This window comes from Varroa jacobsoni, unplaced genomic scaffold (genome assembly GCF_002532875.2).
Source record: "Varroa jacobsoni isolate VJ856 unplaced genomic scaffold, vjacob_1.0 scaffold_295, whole genome shotgun sequence".
NCBI classification, from domain to species: Eukaryota; Metazoa; Arthropoda; class Arachnida; order Mesostigmata; family Varroidae; genus Varroa; species Varroa jacobsoni.
In genome coordinates this window covers 91,819-107,248 of record NW_019213197.1, presented here as the reverse complement: position 1 = coordinate 107,248, position 15,430 = coordinate 91,819, and the positions used below count along the sequence as shown (strand labels likewise).

At 38.3% G+C, this 15,430-nt stretch overlaps 1 protein-coding gene across 1 annotated transcript in view; it reads right to left on the bottom strand.

Moving 5' to 3' along the window:
- LOC111259114 (uncharacterized) overlaps window positions 1-15,430 on the bottom strand; it is a 28,068-nt gene that overhangs the window by 11,749 nt on the left and 889 nt on the right. The window contains exons 2-13 of the mRNA XM_022830848.2: window positions 15,008-15,134; window positions 13,920-14,009; window positions 8,546-8,632; window positions 7,547-7,796; window positions 6,379-6,502; window positions 5,726-5,885; window positions 5,272-5,633; window positions 4,318-4,529; window positions 3,718-4,035; window positions 2,972-3,205; window positions 578-1,075; window positions 137-283 (exon numbers count right to left, since the gene is read on the bottom strand). Coding sequence (XP_022686583.1) covers window positions 137-283; window positions 578-1,075; window positions 2,972-3,205; window positions 3,718-4,035; window positions 4,318-4,529; window positions 5,272-5,633; window positions 5,726-5,885; window positions 6,379-6,502; window positions 7,547-7,796; window positions 8,546-8,632; window positions 13,920-14,009; window positions 15,008-15,079 — 2,554 coding nt within the window. The 5' untranslated portion in view covers window positions 15,080-15,134. The remainder of the gene's footprint in view (window positions 1-136; window positions 284-577; window positions 1,076-2,971; window positions 3,206-3,717; window positions 4,036-4,317; window positions 4,530-5,271; window positions 5,634-5,725; window positions 5,886-6,378; window positions 6,503-7,546; window positions 7,797-8,545; window positions 8,633-13,919; window positions 14,010-15,007; window positions 15,135-15,430) is intronic.

Here is a 15,430-nt window from a genome sequence, read left to right as displayed (position 1 = left end):
GTACATAGCGTACACTATTTATGATGCCATGAGTAAATTTCTTATGTCTACAAAGAAATTAGAATAGACTCTCACCGTAAGATGGTAAGTATTGGATTAAGCCGCCAAAAACAGAATCTGATATTTATACACGTACCTGTAGCTGGAACGATGTTTTCTGTATCGAAAGGGTCTGCTGATTCGTTGGTAAAGGTAAATGGAGTGTTTTCAACCACTGTTGCAGACGCCGCTGGTGCAGACGCAGCAAACGCCGACGAAAATGAGACATCCGTCGCCTCTGCTTCTGTTATCAAGGAAATCAAGGTTTTATTACCGTAGGTATTATTAATTAATCAAGGTAATATTATTTTTAACTGCACAGCCGCAGCCTATATTGGGCTCGCCTGAGCTACTCAAGCAGCATTAAGAAGATGCAGTTGAACTATTCGCCAATATTGGTAGCAACACGTACGTGGTCGTTTCGTGCTTCCCAATTCTAAGCTCATTTTGATTGGCACTTTTTACTACTGAAAGTACAGAGTTTTTATAGTAGTTTTAAGACCACGTTGAGTCTAACAGTAAAGGTGAATCCACTTACCATCATTCTTTCCGAATGGATTATTAATTCCGACGTTTACAGGTGGTAGAGTTGCAGTTGGACTAAACGGATTTGAGTCCTGCGATGTCTTTCGACTAAATACATTTTCAGATTTTGGGGGTGAGGCGATTTTGTTCGTTTCTCCTCGACCAGTATTTGTCATTGTAGCTGTACTACCAGGTGAAAATGGATTTTCCGGCGATGAAGAACTTTTCTTCTTAGCCGTGGACGATCCAAAAGGATTTTCCGGGCTGGAAGGTTTAGCCGCAGCAGTATTTCCAAGCGAATCATTCGGGAGTGAAACGTCCTTTTGTTCGGTCTCGCTCATACACGGGTTCTCCGGAAAACAAAGCGATCCATGCTGTGAGTTCTCAGGAGAAAATGGGTTGCTGGCTTTTCTACCGTTGTTTGCGCCGTTCGATGTAACGGATCCACACTTAATGTCAACCAAGCTATCCTCTTTCGTGATAGAACTCCGTGTGCTGCTTTGTTTGCGTTCTGGTTAACAATGGAAATCATCATGACATTATATATATATATATATATTCATCTCGCATCAGTCGATAATCATTCAGAGCAAAAACAAGCCATATTTGTAGGCAAGGGGCCACCTACGTCGAGATGAGAGTAAGCTTATAGTTATTAAAATTATCTCGTTGATCATTCCATGGCTTTTTTTCTCTGTCAAGCCAACGTACAGATTCCTCACCGAAAAGAAAACCGGGCACCCATTTTTAAGGCAATTTATTCGCCAACTTATTTGCAGAACTTAGATACCATTACTCCCACTAAATAAGATATCCGTATAGCGAGTTGCTTGCCGCTCAATAGTTTATTTCTTGAGCTGTAGATCTTTATATAAACTCCTACCTATTTTTCATCGCCGGTCCCTATTTCGTGCAAAATTGGTACTTTCCCGTCGAAAGTGTTACAATCTATATCTATGTAAACGGTTGGCATCGAAAGCTCTCACGGCCTAGTACATGTAGGATTCGCCTGCCTGATGAATAAATCGTCAAAGGCAGTTTCTATTTGTGTAGGCAATTTAAGACGGGAGGCCGCCCTTGGATCAGGCTAGCCGTTAGCTAGGAAACACCTTTATCTAGCTGTCCTGAGCCTGGCTTGTGCTTCAAACTTGGAAATCTCCAGCTCCAAAGCGCTCAAATCGGTTTTATATATACGCAGTCCTCATTGTTTTAGCTATACTTTTCTTGGAAATCGTAGATTGTTTATGCTGATTGCACAGAAGATGCGGCTAAGTAGTGACTGCTTAGCGGAAGTGCAAATTATGCAGTAAACGCACAACCGTCCAAAGGAAAGTACCGGTAGTCAGACTGAACGGATACGTAATATATTCAGGTGTCAAGGCTCAAAAGCCAATTTTCTAATAAGTGCAGTACATGTTAATATTCAATTTATAGCAAAACTTAATTCAAATCATTGACTTATGTTTCCTTGAAAGTATGCCGTAGCAGCGCGTGCCAAAGATGGCGACGTGATTTTTTGAGACACGGTATATCCAATCTTTACAGGTGCTACCCATTTTTCATAAAATCGTACCTTTTTCGCGCAAAAAACTACGGTACCATCTTAAATCCGGTTGTCCAAAATAACTTAGTAGAGGTAATCGGAACAATAATAATAGTGGTACTAATAATAATAAGAATAATAATATATATATTGACAAATAAATATATTTACAACGCAATATGAAATTCCGACGTCAGTGTCAGTTTGCGTTATTGGTATAACAGACTATGTACAAATTCATTGCACAGTGAGCGGTATGGATAATAACATTACTGGGTTTACCCACTTCGAGGCACCGGTACGGAATGCATATAAGATCCGTATCTCTTCAGACGCAACCAAGTTAACTAAAAATGATGCTCCTACTTCAAGCTCGATTCAGAAGAGTCGGGTCTGTATATAACTGTTTAGTAAACGTAGCGGAAATATATGGAACAAATCCGGAAAACGAGGCCTGCTATTGTAAACACGTTGTCTTATCTGCGCCTGGTAAACGGGACCTCCTGCGCGAAACGACCTCCTCGCTTGTACGTCGTCCCTTGTAGTATTTCTACAACTTGTATTGAAATTTTTCGTTTAGTCATTTCCTCAATGAAAAATTCATATAATTTCATGCTTACACACTTACACAGGAAATCAAACTGGTCTAATCGTTCTATATATATATACATATAAGGTTCTAATTAGCCTGCTAGATCTTAGTGCATCAATTATCACTATAACCCAGGCACCCACAGAACTACAACTATTACAATAGCAATTATCACATGCTTATCCAAGCAAATGCTCATTTGTTCAAAATAAGCTTTTCGTAATACCTGAACATCAATAATAGTTAATGTCCAACCGTTGAGGTCTACGCACCTTGAATTGCAGCAGCCGGAGGTGGCGTAGGTCTCTGGAGTTGGGTTCGATCCATATTTGTTAGGTTACTCAAAGGTAGCAATGGGAACTGTGGGGCTGGCTGGTTGTTAAGAAGCGTTGGAGGTTCGGGGGCTTTTTTGCTGCCGTCATTGCTACCGAACAGTTCTTCTTCCTGTTGCCGTAGCTCACTCTCAAATACATCCGAGCCTGGCGTAGGCGCGCCCGACACCGGGCCTGCCGATTCCGATAACAATAAATTTTTATATATATAAAGTATCACTTTTTTTTTTGCCTTGGACCGTAGGAAACAGGCCCAGATATGCATCGTTGTTTCATATATGTAAGTTAATAAATAAATAAATAAAAATAAATAAATTAAATAAATAAAAATGTTAAATAAATGGAACTAAATCATGTAGAAATTTAATGTTGGCAACCAGTAGTAGCCGAGTCCGATGTGTCCTTTGAACAGCCCGTCCTAGACGAATGATCATCTCATTTTTTTAAAAAAAGTTGGCAGTCGTAATCTAAGAGATGTCTATATGTTTTTACCTACAATTCTGCAGCTGAAATCTAAACACATTTGAAATTACAGTACTTCTTACAGATTAGCGAATTTACTTATTTGTATTAGTTCCAGCCTATCGTGTAGGTTTTTTCACTGGCCTATCGTTTTTCAACCAGATCAAAGGTTTTGTCCTGTATATATAAGGGCAACATAGGCGTTTATGCTGTCATATGCTCACCAGGTACGTTGGTCGTTGGCAATTCGAGTCCCTGCTGGACGTCTTTAAAAGGATCAAACGAGTCCTTAATGCTCTGCAGCATCTGGGGTAGCTCATGGGGTGGCAAGTCGGCCTGTGCCTGAGGAGGCACGTCATCCAAGTCGATGCTTTTTTTGCCGAACGCCAGCTGAAACGCGTCCACGGGTACAGCACTGTCGCTGGAAGGCGGCGGTAGTGTGGGGGCCACAGAAGGAGCTAAAGGTGTTACGGGAACACCTTCCGACAGATTCCCAACAACAACCATCTGATCCGTGAACGGGTCGATTGACGCTGCCGTCGCTACAACGATTGTTTAAAAACGAAGAAGGCATACTTATTTACACTATTAAAATGCATTGCTTGTTCGACTGTTTCTCACAGTGTTCCCCAATCCAATGGATTGTCGCCTTTGGATACACAAATTTTTGGTCAGAGATATATTGTCCTAATTGTATGAAAGGCCAAGAAGTTAATGCCCAAGACAAACGGCCACTTGGTCTAGCATAAGTAGACATCAGTCTCAGTGGATACTCGACCACAGAGTTAATCGGAATACTCGCTATATTAATAACTAACACTTACGATTGAAGGCACTGCTAACTGTGGCTAACGTGTTGGTCGGGTTAAGAGTCGTGGTACTTGAGGAAGAGACTATGTTTGATGCTTTCGCTTCTGTAGGTGCTAACATATCCATGAGTTCCGGTACTACGGCCTGATCTACTACGGCAGCGTCCGACTCTGAAAATGGGCTTATTGGCGAAGGTGGCGGAAGCCCACCTTTTGATGAAAGTGTCCTGCAAAGGTAGTAAGTGGCTGTTTCTACATGGTGCAGGCCGATGTATGTATTTCTAGCTAGCTAATTAGGGATAGCCTAGTTTAAAAAAAATTTTTTTTTCATTTATGCATTTACACTCAAACATCCATATATATATATATATATATATATACCATAAATCAGCGTATTATTACGCTCCTAATGTCCACATTAAGACTAGGCTAACTGATCTACTCTATTGTAGAGCTGCTTTCACTTTTATCTACCTAAATATAGCTGACTGCGCCTTATACCATAAATTAGGATAAAATGTGTTTTACTGTGTCTGCTTTCAACGCATAACTATTTATTGTTGATGTCTAGCAAACACACAGTACCCATTGTTTATACTCAGTAAGATTTCTCTCAACGTGTACTTTTACGCACAAAAAAAGCTCAGCTAAGATCTATGGATTTTTCTTTTATACAGCCATACTGAATTTCCAACTACATTACAATCTAATCCTTCATAATCTTTATGAATCTTTATGAGAAGGAGTACGCCGCTTTGAAGGCAAAACATTTTTGATTGTGCATTCACATGCGTTGCTCTTAAAATGAATGCTTAGAAAAAAAAAAATTAAAATTAATGCAGTCTATTAGTCGAACTAAATTACTCGAAATCGCAACACGAGCTTTATTTCACTACATAAAAGGGAATATAATAGCAAACATTTGGTATAGAAGAGTAAAAAAAATGCAAGGGACATCCTGTGAAGTACCGATGATAGAGGTCGTCATCGTCGTCTTTGTCAGCAAATTCACTGGCAATTGCCTGGAGCAGAGCTGCCCCGGTTCGAATCGTATCTTCAGTGCTTAGCTGTTGAGGTGCGGCGAGTGTTGGAGGGTCGAATGGATTTGTTGACGAGCGACGCGAAGCGTTTTTGAAGAAGTTTTGCACGTCATCAGGAATGTCTACGGGTGAGCATTCAGTTGAACTGAACAGAGATGAGCCTGCTGTAGGCCGCGAGGGTGGCCGAACCCGTGGATTAGGATCTTCTTGCACTCCTGATCCAGATGAAGAGCCGCCGAAAGGATTCACTCCTCCAGAAAGCGACATCCTTTTCTGCGTTAGCTGTGCCACCTGTTAAAGAACAGACGATCTTTTTAATTTAGTAATTTATTTTGTAAGTAAGCAGCAATAATACATGAAACGGGGTCCCATCAATAACTTGCCTCCTCAATTCCTTTATCAATCTTCTGTGTGTCAAAGGGATCCTCTTCGTCCAACTTGACAGTTGATCCACTGTCCTGTACCACCGGCGAAATAAACGACGTGTCGAAAGGGTCGACCTCGAGAGGAGTTTTCGGGATCGCCGAAGGACCAGAAGAAGGGCTGAAGTGTAGAAGTCCAAACGTGCTGCTGTGAATAGGTAGTCTCTAGCGAGCAAGTCTTCAAGTAAGTTTGAAATAGAAGATATTCCCCTGGTTTTGTGTAAGTAAATTCCTAAATAAAGCAACTTCTTAAAGTGAATCTACTTATAATCTGGGCGAATTTGGACGAAAAAAATTCGGTAAACATTCTATGTACTTCGACTAAACAGACCAATGATATGAAAATACACGAGCGCTATGGCCAACTTTATCTCCTCTGACATTTAATTAATATCCAGCTTTTTCTACCATCTACAAATCACCAGAAGCCCAAGTATCACATTTCTGGTTTCCTTCGGTGCAAAATAAAAGTTTAGAATGGGTTTATCAATGATCTATAAATCGTAAAAAATCTACTTTTCGACGTATAGGCGAAAACGTTCACGAAAATCAAGCTTGTTGGAGTCTGTGCTCCTGTTATACTGTATTTTAACACTTTTCCTTATAAAGCTCACCTGTAATAAGCGAAGGAAAGTTTTGGTTCTCCCCCGTCGTCAGTGGCGCTTGCAGATGACGCGTCTAGGCAAAGAAAATCTGGAGTTTGCTTTTTGTCGAAAGTGTTTAGGGCTCGCTCCCATTCTGTAACATTAGATAATTAAAGCAATGAGACTAAGCAATGGCAGACGAAAAGAGCAGAAGCCGGCCCGATAATGCCCATACATGATAAACCATATCGTTCAGAAAGCAAAGGCCACCTCGTTTTGCTAACAATCTAATCTTTTGTCAGGAAAATTAAACTCATCAAACAAATTGTGCCTGTATATGTCTAATATATTCCTTTCTCAGAAAAGAACGCTCATCAGTATTCAAAAGCATTGGTTTGACCTCATGGCCGCTCCATATACTTACTACGATTACAACTATCGTCGAAAGGCAGGGAGGCGATCGACGTAACCGATGCTTACTTTAAATCAAGCACCTCGGCCGTCAACTAAAATGTGGATACTTCTTCATGCTCCAGGGAGCATCAGATATGCGATCATCCATGAAACTTACTTTAAAAGGAAAGTGCTGTCCTTTACCAGGGGTAGCCCATTGGATCCTTGAATATTGTTATTTTAAGAGTGTCAGTATATGTAAAGGTCGGCCAGGTTTAAAGGCAGCGCTTTGAACAGTTTAGCGGGGACACTTGGATGATAGGGTGAATAAGCATAATATATATATATACATATATATGCACCTTTTGAATGCTTTTTCAAGAGCCATACGGTGGATTAACGTCCACATTAAGTTAAAAATGGCGTAACCAGAGCTATTATTGATTGTAAATGTTGAAAGTAAGACTTACTTCCCAAATATTTATATATTGCTTAAAGACGTAAGTACACAAATAGTAATTAGGTATAGTTTCTATGGGCCTTTTTACGACTATGCAAACGATAATAAGCGGGTCACTGCTTCATTTTTAGATTTAGTATACTTTTCATTACAGTGGTTGCCCACTGGTCAGCCTAGATAAAATGATAAAAACCATTGATCAATTCTGCTGCTGAACACACTTCCCATCATTTTTAGAACCACCATTCTATTCCGGGAATTTGTCAATAACTATTAACGTTTTTATATACATTATAGTGTCATATTAATAACCATATCAATTAATGTAGGGAAATAAATTATTACCGTCAGCGTCTCTGCGTTGTCTAAGCGCCTCCCTTTCACGTTCCTCTTTTTCACGCTTGGCCTCTTCGAGCGACTTGACACCTTTATACTCTGGAATAACAACGGCTTCCTTCTGCTCTTTAGCGATAATTTCCTCGACTACTGAGGACTCTTTGACCTTCTCGATGCTTTGAACTGTCGAAGCGACCGCAGTCTCAACCTTTCCGAGGAGCTTATTAAACAGCTCCCAGTCCTCGCTGGATTTTTTTACCTTTTTCATTTCGAAAATAGCCGACGTTTGATTATTCACGTTCACTATTTTACTCTTGATAGGAAAGCCATTATTCTAAATTCACAATTACCTTATCGTCAAATAGTAAGTTAAACGGAAATACGAGTTATAGATACTTAATTCCTGATTAGTGAATAACTTGTATCCTGCAATAAAGTACTTCAAAAAGCAAGTAACTTCAAACCTAACAAGAGGTCTTCGAATTCTTAACTTAACGAAATAGATTAACAGTTGATTTGGTCACTATTATTGTTATTAAAAACAAACTTTTTGGAAGATACAGTATTGAGAAAAGTGGTCGAAAAGCGAACTGATTATGTTTCTCGCTTATCTTTAAGCGAACAGACGTTCGACGACTAAAACGGATAATAAAACATCTAGGTATCTCAAGCAGTATTACCTTTTGGGATTTGGTAGCAAATAAAAAAAAAAAAAAAAGACAGTGGACTGACTAACTCTGAAGTGAAGCCTCCAGAGAATGTTAAAAGTTCAATAGTATCAGTTTCTAAAATCAATTTTCTTTTAGCTCGAAGAATACTGTTCGAAGTAACTAACATTGCTCCGTGCTTCCCTTTCGTATGTAGATGCAGTATCGCATGGGCTTTTACTGCTTGCTATAATCGTGTGCAGCTCTCGTTCTTCATAGATAGTGTTACACATTATGATTTTGCTATAATTTACGCGGATCAGCGAACTGATTGATTTTTGTAAAAAAGCAAGGCTCTCACCGACGTTACCGGTTCCAGAGGGTTTGAAGCCGACTGGGCGCTATCGCCCTCATCCTTTTCAGCTTTTGGAGGGAGCACCGTTCGTACCTGCAGCAAAGATCATCGTCAGACTGACTCACTTGTTAAGCTTACATGCATATTAACTAAAACACTGTAGACTACAAATACTAGAAGTTTTTCTGAACATGCGAATGCTTAGCCGGCAGTACCCCTGGCCTATTTGACTGCAGTTACAATGGTGTTTGTTAGGGAAGTTTTTCCTGAGGTAAGAGTTAACTGAATTGAGAACAAATGACTTTTTGTTGTTTTTAGTAGAAAACTGTAAAAGACCTTGGACTTATAGAAGAAGATAAAAAAAAAATCGTATACAATTTTATTAAGAGGCCTCAATGTATCTGAAGCTGGCGCTGTTCGTCAATGACAAAAACAGTAACTAATTTAGGCATTTTCTTTAACTTATTGCTTGCCGACAATAGCGAAGTTCCTTGTCACCAATTTTGTTTCAAATTAAATTAAACCGATGCGTGTGTATAGCATAATAAACAGAAGATTTAGTGTGCTTAAATTTTGAAAATTTAAGCTATTGATGGTAGCTTTAATAATTTAAGCACTCAATTGTCTGAAGGCCACCTACTTATTCAGTACCCTGTATCGTCTGTTGTGTATATAGTTGTAGACTATCTAATTTGTCAAGAACTTTGATTCACAAAACTTGAAATTCTGTTCAACTGCTTTTAGGTGAGCCCACTGATTAAGTTATATAATAATAATCATAAAGAATCCTTGTAAGAATTTAATACTCCATTAATACTAACAAATGTATTTCAACTGGCCTTACGGCTCATACGATTTATCTAATGTTTTTCCGAGCTTTCATATCAGCTATTATTGACGATCATCGCTTCGAAGGGCTAGTTTAATCCTTTTTCTAATGAGATTTCATTATTTGGCGGAAAGACGTCTGATATAACGAAATAAGAATAGCTATAATGTCGATAATCTTTGCAATCGTTGCCCTCTGAAGAGCTTTTTTTTTTGCAGGCATTAATAGATGACAATAAGAATAACAATATTAGTTTGTATTTACCCAATAACAAATATAATACGTAAAGTTCTAAGTGAATTAAATTGACATTTTGAAGTCATGAAGTCGGACATGAGAACTTTGGAAAACTCCACAGGCTGCTATAAGAACCTTATAACGTCAACCATATATAGCATCTAGATATATGTATAGATATCCAAAGGGAGATACCATCACACTTGGAAATGGAGGAGAGGAATAATGAATGACATATTGAGAAGACAACGTTTTCAATGTGTACCATTAAAAACAAGATTTGTTCTAACTGCTCAGCCAACTCTGAATTTGTTTCGTATTGGTTTCCAATACATTTGTATTGAATGAAGACATATATTTAATATATCTTGGTTGGCATATTAATCCTGTTTCTGAAACATCACTAAACCATAAAAATGTTTGATTTGGTTTTTTTTTAATATAATGTTTACATTTTGGCATTTTTCTCTTGAAATAAATATATTAGGTTTTTCTACGCATTAGGTAAAAATTCGGAAAAAAAACTATTGTAAGGCAGCTCAAAACGCATCTTAACCCCATTGTTATTCATTATTTTTGTTCAAAAATACCCATTTTAAGTATAAAGATATACCCACGTTTTACTAAATTCATCGAGATCCATCGAATGGCGCTGATAAAAACCTCAGTCACGTAGAACACCGTGTTAAATTTTCAATCGTCAAGCAGTATTTTCAACCCGAATGTTAACTTTAAAATTAAACTTATTCAGCACATCGCAAACTTTTTAAAAATACTAACATATACATCACTACATAGATTTTCATGTAAGAATGATATAACTAGGCCAACTAAATATGCAAATCAATTGTACGTTCATGAGCAACAATTCCCAGTGAATAAGGCACATGAAATCCCACCAGACGCGAAACATCTTTTTTTTTTATGAAGATTTGGTCAGACCCTAAGCTTGAATTTCCCTCCTAAAGCCCCACTCGTTTTGATATCTGACACATGTTGACATACAAGCGTTACTTCTGATCACCTATGCAACGCCTGTGTCATTGTGGTCACGTGACGTTCGATACCGGGCGGGATGTTAAGATGCAGCATCAATCCGTAATTTTTTGTTGGAGCCAGAAAATTTGTGAAGTACTCAAACGTCAAGCATCGGTGTAAACCCAAGGGACTTGAAATAATTGTCGACGGTCTGTGACTACAACTCGTCTTTTTGGTCGATTTCCGAGTTATTTGTCGGTCATCCTTTTTCAAAAGTGCCTTTAAATGCTCGTTATTGAGCTCATATTGTCGGTCAGGGCGGGAAGTATCCGTTAGGTTAGGAATATCGCCTTTAAACTTGGTAAACCACTCTTGAGCAGTTTTTTTTCACGACAGCGTCATTGCCGTCTATAAGACAAATATACCTGGTTGTCACGGCAGTGTTTTGGCCTTGACGAAATACATAGTACGTGGCAAAAACGCACTTTCCCACCTGGAGCGTCCATGTTTGAGGGAATCTTTCACGTTAAAATTGCACTGACCACGCAATACTACTACAGTACTCTGGTAGAGCAGGACGAACGCAGAAGTAAACAACCACGAGGTAAGTTAGGAAGATGTCTTTCCTTAAAATGTTGAAACTTTCCTTCCAACCTGATATTTATGTAACAAACGAATAAATACAAGTATTCTTAGCCAAGGTAAACATTCAAGAGCAAAAAAAACGGACAAAAATGGTCGATAAACCTTGCCTAAATTTAAATAAATGCAACAAAATCTCATTGTGTTGATCACCGTGTTTATATGTAGTGCTTATAATGGTGGCATTAAAACATTATCGTTTAGTGCTCTTTCCCGTATTATTCAAGGATTATAGTAGTTTAACAAGCAATTCTGTCGCAAAATCAAATACTCGTTATTTAACTGCTGTTTGACGGATTCATAAAATCCTTCCCGATCCAACTGTTAAGTAGCTTGCTAGGTTAGCAGGTCTTAATCCTTTCACAAAAATTATATATCTATAGAGATCAGGCCTTGATCATAAACAGTAACGAGAAGGCACCAAGGAAACACGCTTATAATAAACTTTCAAGAGTAGAAATGGGTGTGGCTTGCATTACTTTTTGAATTTTTTTTAAGTTTCTTTTAACTGTCATCGTATGCTTAGAAGTTATTAGGATCCACTAAAAATTATCCCCGATGACTCTCATGAACTTCCAGCAGTACTACGTGCTCTAATTCGGAGCTTTGTTTCAACTCGAGTGAGCGGCAGGTAAAATATCTAGACTTGAAATTAGCTCGACTAGTTCAGAAGAACTTTTTTTTATAAAAGCTTCAAGAAAATCTTGACTCACTTGATTTAAGGTTCATCCATCAGCTTCTAAGTACGCTGTAAGCTCACACTTAAAAGCCAAATACTTCGTTGAGCCAATTATGACCTGCGTATGAAATGAAGATTCGTCGTATAGATACTTTGTTCATTCAATGAGTTGCTTATTCTCACATAAGCGTTCTTATTTGGCCTAATATTATTTATCTTCCGATGGCTAAAAAAAAGCGATCGTTACCATTTGGAACAGACAAGAGCGTTATATTACAGGGGCAATCAGAGTTGTCCACCAACACCCCTCTCTATATTCCCCCTGAGGATCATAAATAACAGATGCCATTCTTTGTAAGTTTGAACGATATTGCTTTACGTTTATAAGAACCATTGTGATGTCACTCTTTTGTATTACCGTATTTTACATTACATGACCGTAGCTCATACAATTATATGCTGCTAAAGAACTGAGTGTTTAAAACTTACTATTCAAAATGCATACGCAGTTACTTGAAGCTTACATCATAAAGCTGCAGCTCATGGAAACGAGTTGATTACCAAATTAAGTTTGGTTATTAAAAGAAAATGCTTCATATTGCAAAAGTTTCTCTTTTTTTTTTTGCAGTTCCATTTCTATGTGAAGCTACTTTCTTCTAGACGTTTTCAGATTGTAGCGAGTGTGTTAACCGTAATAGATCATTATGAGAAACGGCAAACATTGATTGAGCTGTAGAATAGCTCTTAGTTCTTACCACTGTTGATAAATAATACAAATTATACGCTAGGACGAACTTTAATTATAGTTTAGCTGACAAACTTTTACTCAAATCTACTGATGCATGAAACATGTGTTTCAGCTTGCCTGAAAACGGACGAAACGTCATCATGCATACTTTAAACAATCGAATACAAACGCCATTTTAGCCAAAAGCGCTATTGAGCAATATGAGCCACCTTGTGTGCAAACAATACAAGATTACGTTAGGTATTTTTCTCATGAGCGCCTTGTAGACACCTTTGTTGAAGACCCCCTTAACGCTAATAGTTTTAACACAACTTGTTTTTGTTATCATGAGAAGCTGCACTGGGCTCTGCTTGAACTTTCTTCAAGCTAATCCGGCTATTGTTATTTGATATAATAAAATCACACACAAAACTTTATTTCCTCCCTTCTTCCTAAAAAGAGACGAAATAGACACCAAAATAATAATTTACGTTGCCGTTCTCTCGTTGACGGTCTATAATAGTACTGACAAGAGAAATATGTGGCAAATGTTAAACATTTAGTATAACAAAGAGGATCGATAAAGATTGTATCGATCCCCCTTGTTTTGAACACTACCATTATTTAAGTGTGCATATTTGAAATAAAAAAGCAGAAAATATGCCAGGACGTATCAACGCTAAGGAAGAACGAAAAAGATCAGAACTACAGATTAATGCAAAACGCCGTTATCGAAACTCTGTTGGAAAATCACTTAACGCTATACCTGCGACTCACGTAGATGAACTGGCAAGGTACCCTAGGAAACTAATGCTGCGTGTCAATTGAAACATTGTTTAGCCAGGGACCTTTTGTGGACGCAGATAGCTTGTCTGAATGGGCCTGCAAGGAAGTTCTGTGCCAAGTTATTTTTAACTTTCTGAATCGGTTGTGGCACGGTCATTACGGTGATAAAACAATTGAGCCTTGAGTCGCTATGCTTCTCAGTTGATAGCAAATAAAGTTACACTAGTATATTATTATAGACTAAGTTAAACTGACATGAAAGAAGTGATGCCTAGCTTCGCCGCGTTAACTTTCGAGAAAGTATTGTATCACTCAACGCATAAGACGTGGACAAAACGTTCGGCATAGTATGTAAAATAAGAAATCAATTAACGGATTGTCATCCAGACACTGCACGAACAATGCATACCCTACGATCATTCTAGTGTGAAAAAAATACTCGGTAACATTTTGTCTATCGAAGACAGTCGAGCGGGATAGCATTGATGTGGTATCGAAATACCTGATGAGATGGGTGAATGCTGCTGGCGAGACCGGCCTCTCGCGCTGCTTGGATTGCAAGTTCTCGTTCGTATGCCTCCTCTTCGATTTCCTAGCCACCCGTCGTCACCGTGGCCGTCGCCCCCCCCCCCCAAATTATTGGCCAACATGGACACATCGTTAATAGGAAGTCGCACAATCTTTTATATATATGCGCTTTTCATAAAGTAGCAAATAAACAGGCTCTAAATTCTAAGATACTAGTATTTAAATAGGTGTACATTGCTTTACGGTGCCTTTACTAAGCAGAGGCGAAGCGAAATAGAAAGCTAGTATTTGACCTAAACGGATATTTTGGTCGGAGCGCCGGGACTGCCCAACGCCACACACGCGCATAGTTTGCCTTCGAAAACAAGAATATCTTTCTTATTCAAATTCCTATATATATATATATATATATATATATATATATATATAGGAACAAGTGTAGAACAAGAATTCTAGATATTCTAGAGTAAAATTTTGGATCTTGGAAGCTGACCTATAAGGTAATATTGTGGCATCGTACTAATTGGTCCAACCAAATCGTCCTTGTCCTACCCCTATTAAATGATCCTTTAGCTAGTTTTGTTCATGAAACGTTACATAATAACTTCCGTATAGTCGTCTAGAAATTACGTTTAGTCCATTATGGATCTTGGAAGTGCAGCGTCAATAAATATATCATAATGAATAGCGTCTGTGTAAGTTCTTATATTTTAGTGGGTTCTAACAATTCGTTTAAAATTTTTAAGAATTTGTGTCAGGTGACTGAACTATTTTTTTATAAACTGTTCATTTACATTGACGCCGAACAAAAAAAAGCGATGCATAAAAAACCACGTGGTAGTAATTTAATGTATAATTTACTATCTGTTGGTTTTAAAAAAAGTTTCGAGCAACATACATTTGAATCTGAATTTGTCTTTCTCGCTCGAATCGAATTACACATAGATATCATAAGCTAAATACAGACTGTTGTTATGCCATTGTTAAAAATGAAATTACTCGGCATATAATTTTTTTTTCGCTTAAAAGCCATCAGTTCAATCTGAAGGCTCAATTACTCACCTCTGCAGAGCGCTTATGGCCTGCGACTCGCTTTTTTACAAATTTCAGACCTGACTTCGCGACTTTCGACATCTCTTTACTAATGCCTACTACAGTACCTTGGAAGTCGCCTCTAGGACATCTACACCTGAAACCGAAACAAAGGGAGTTTGTAACCTACGCCTATTTTATCTCTGTTACGCACACGAGCAATCACAGAACAAGAAACTTTCCAAATGTTGATGAACTCCAGTTTAACGTATCATGACACCTTCAATTTGTCCATACAAGGCGCTTTGCCATAGACTGGACACACCTCCATAAGATGTTCATAGTGCACAGATGGATTTTTAATACATATAGGTTGTGGCAAAAATATCGCCGCATACAATATCCATTGTCTATGTATATTCGATTGAGGTTTCTTTAGTTTAGATCACACAA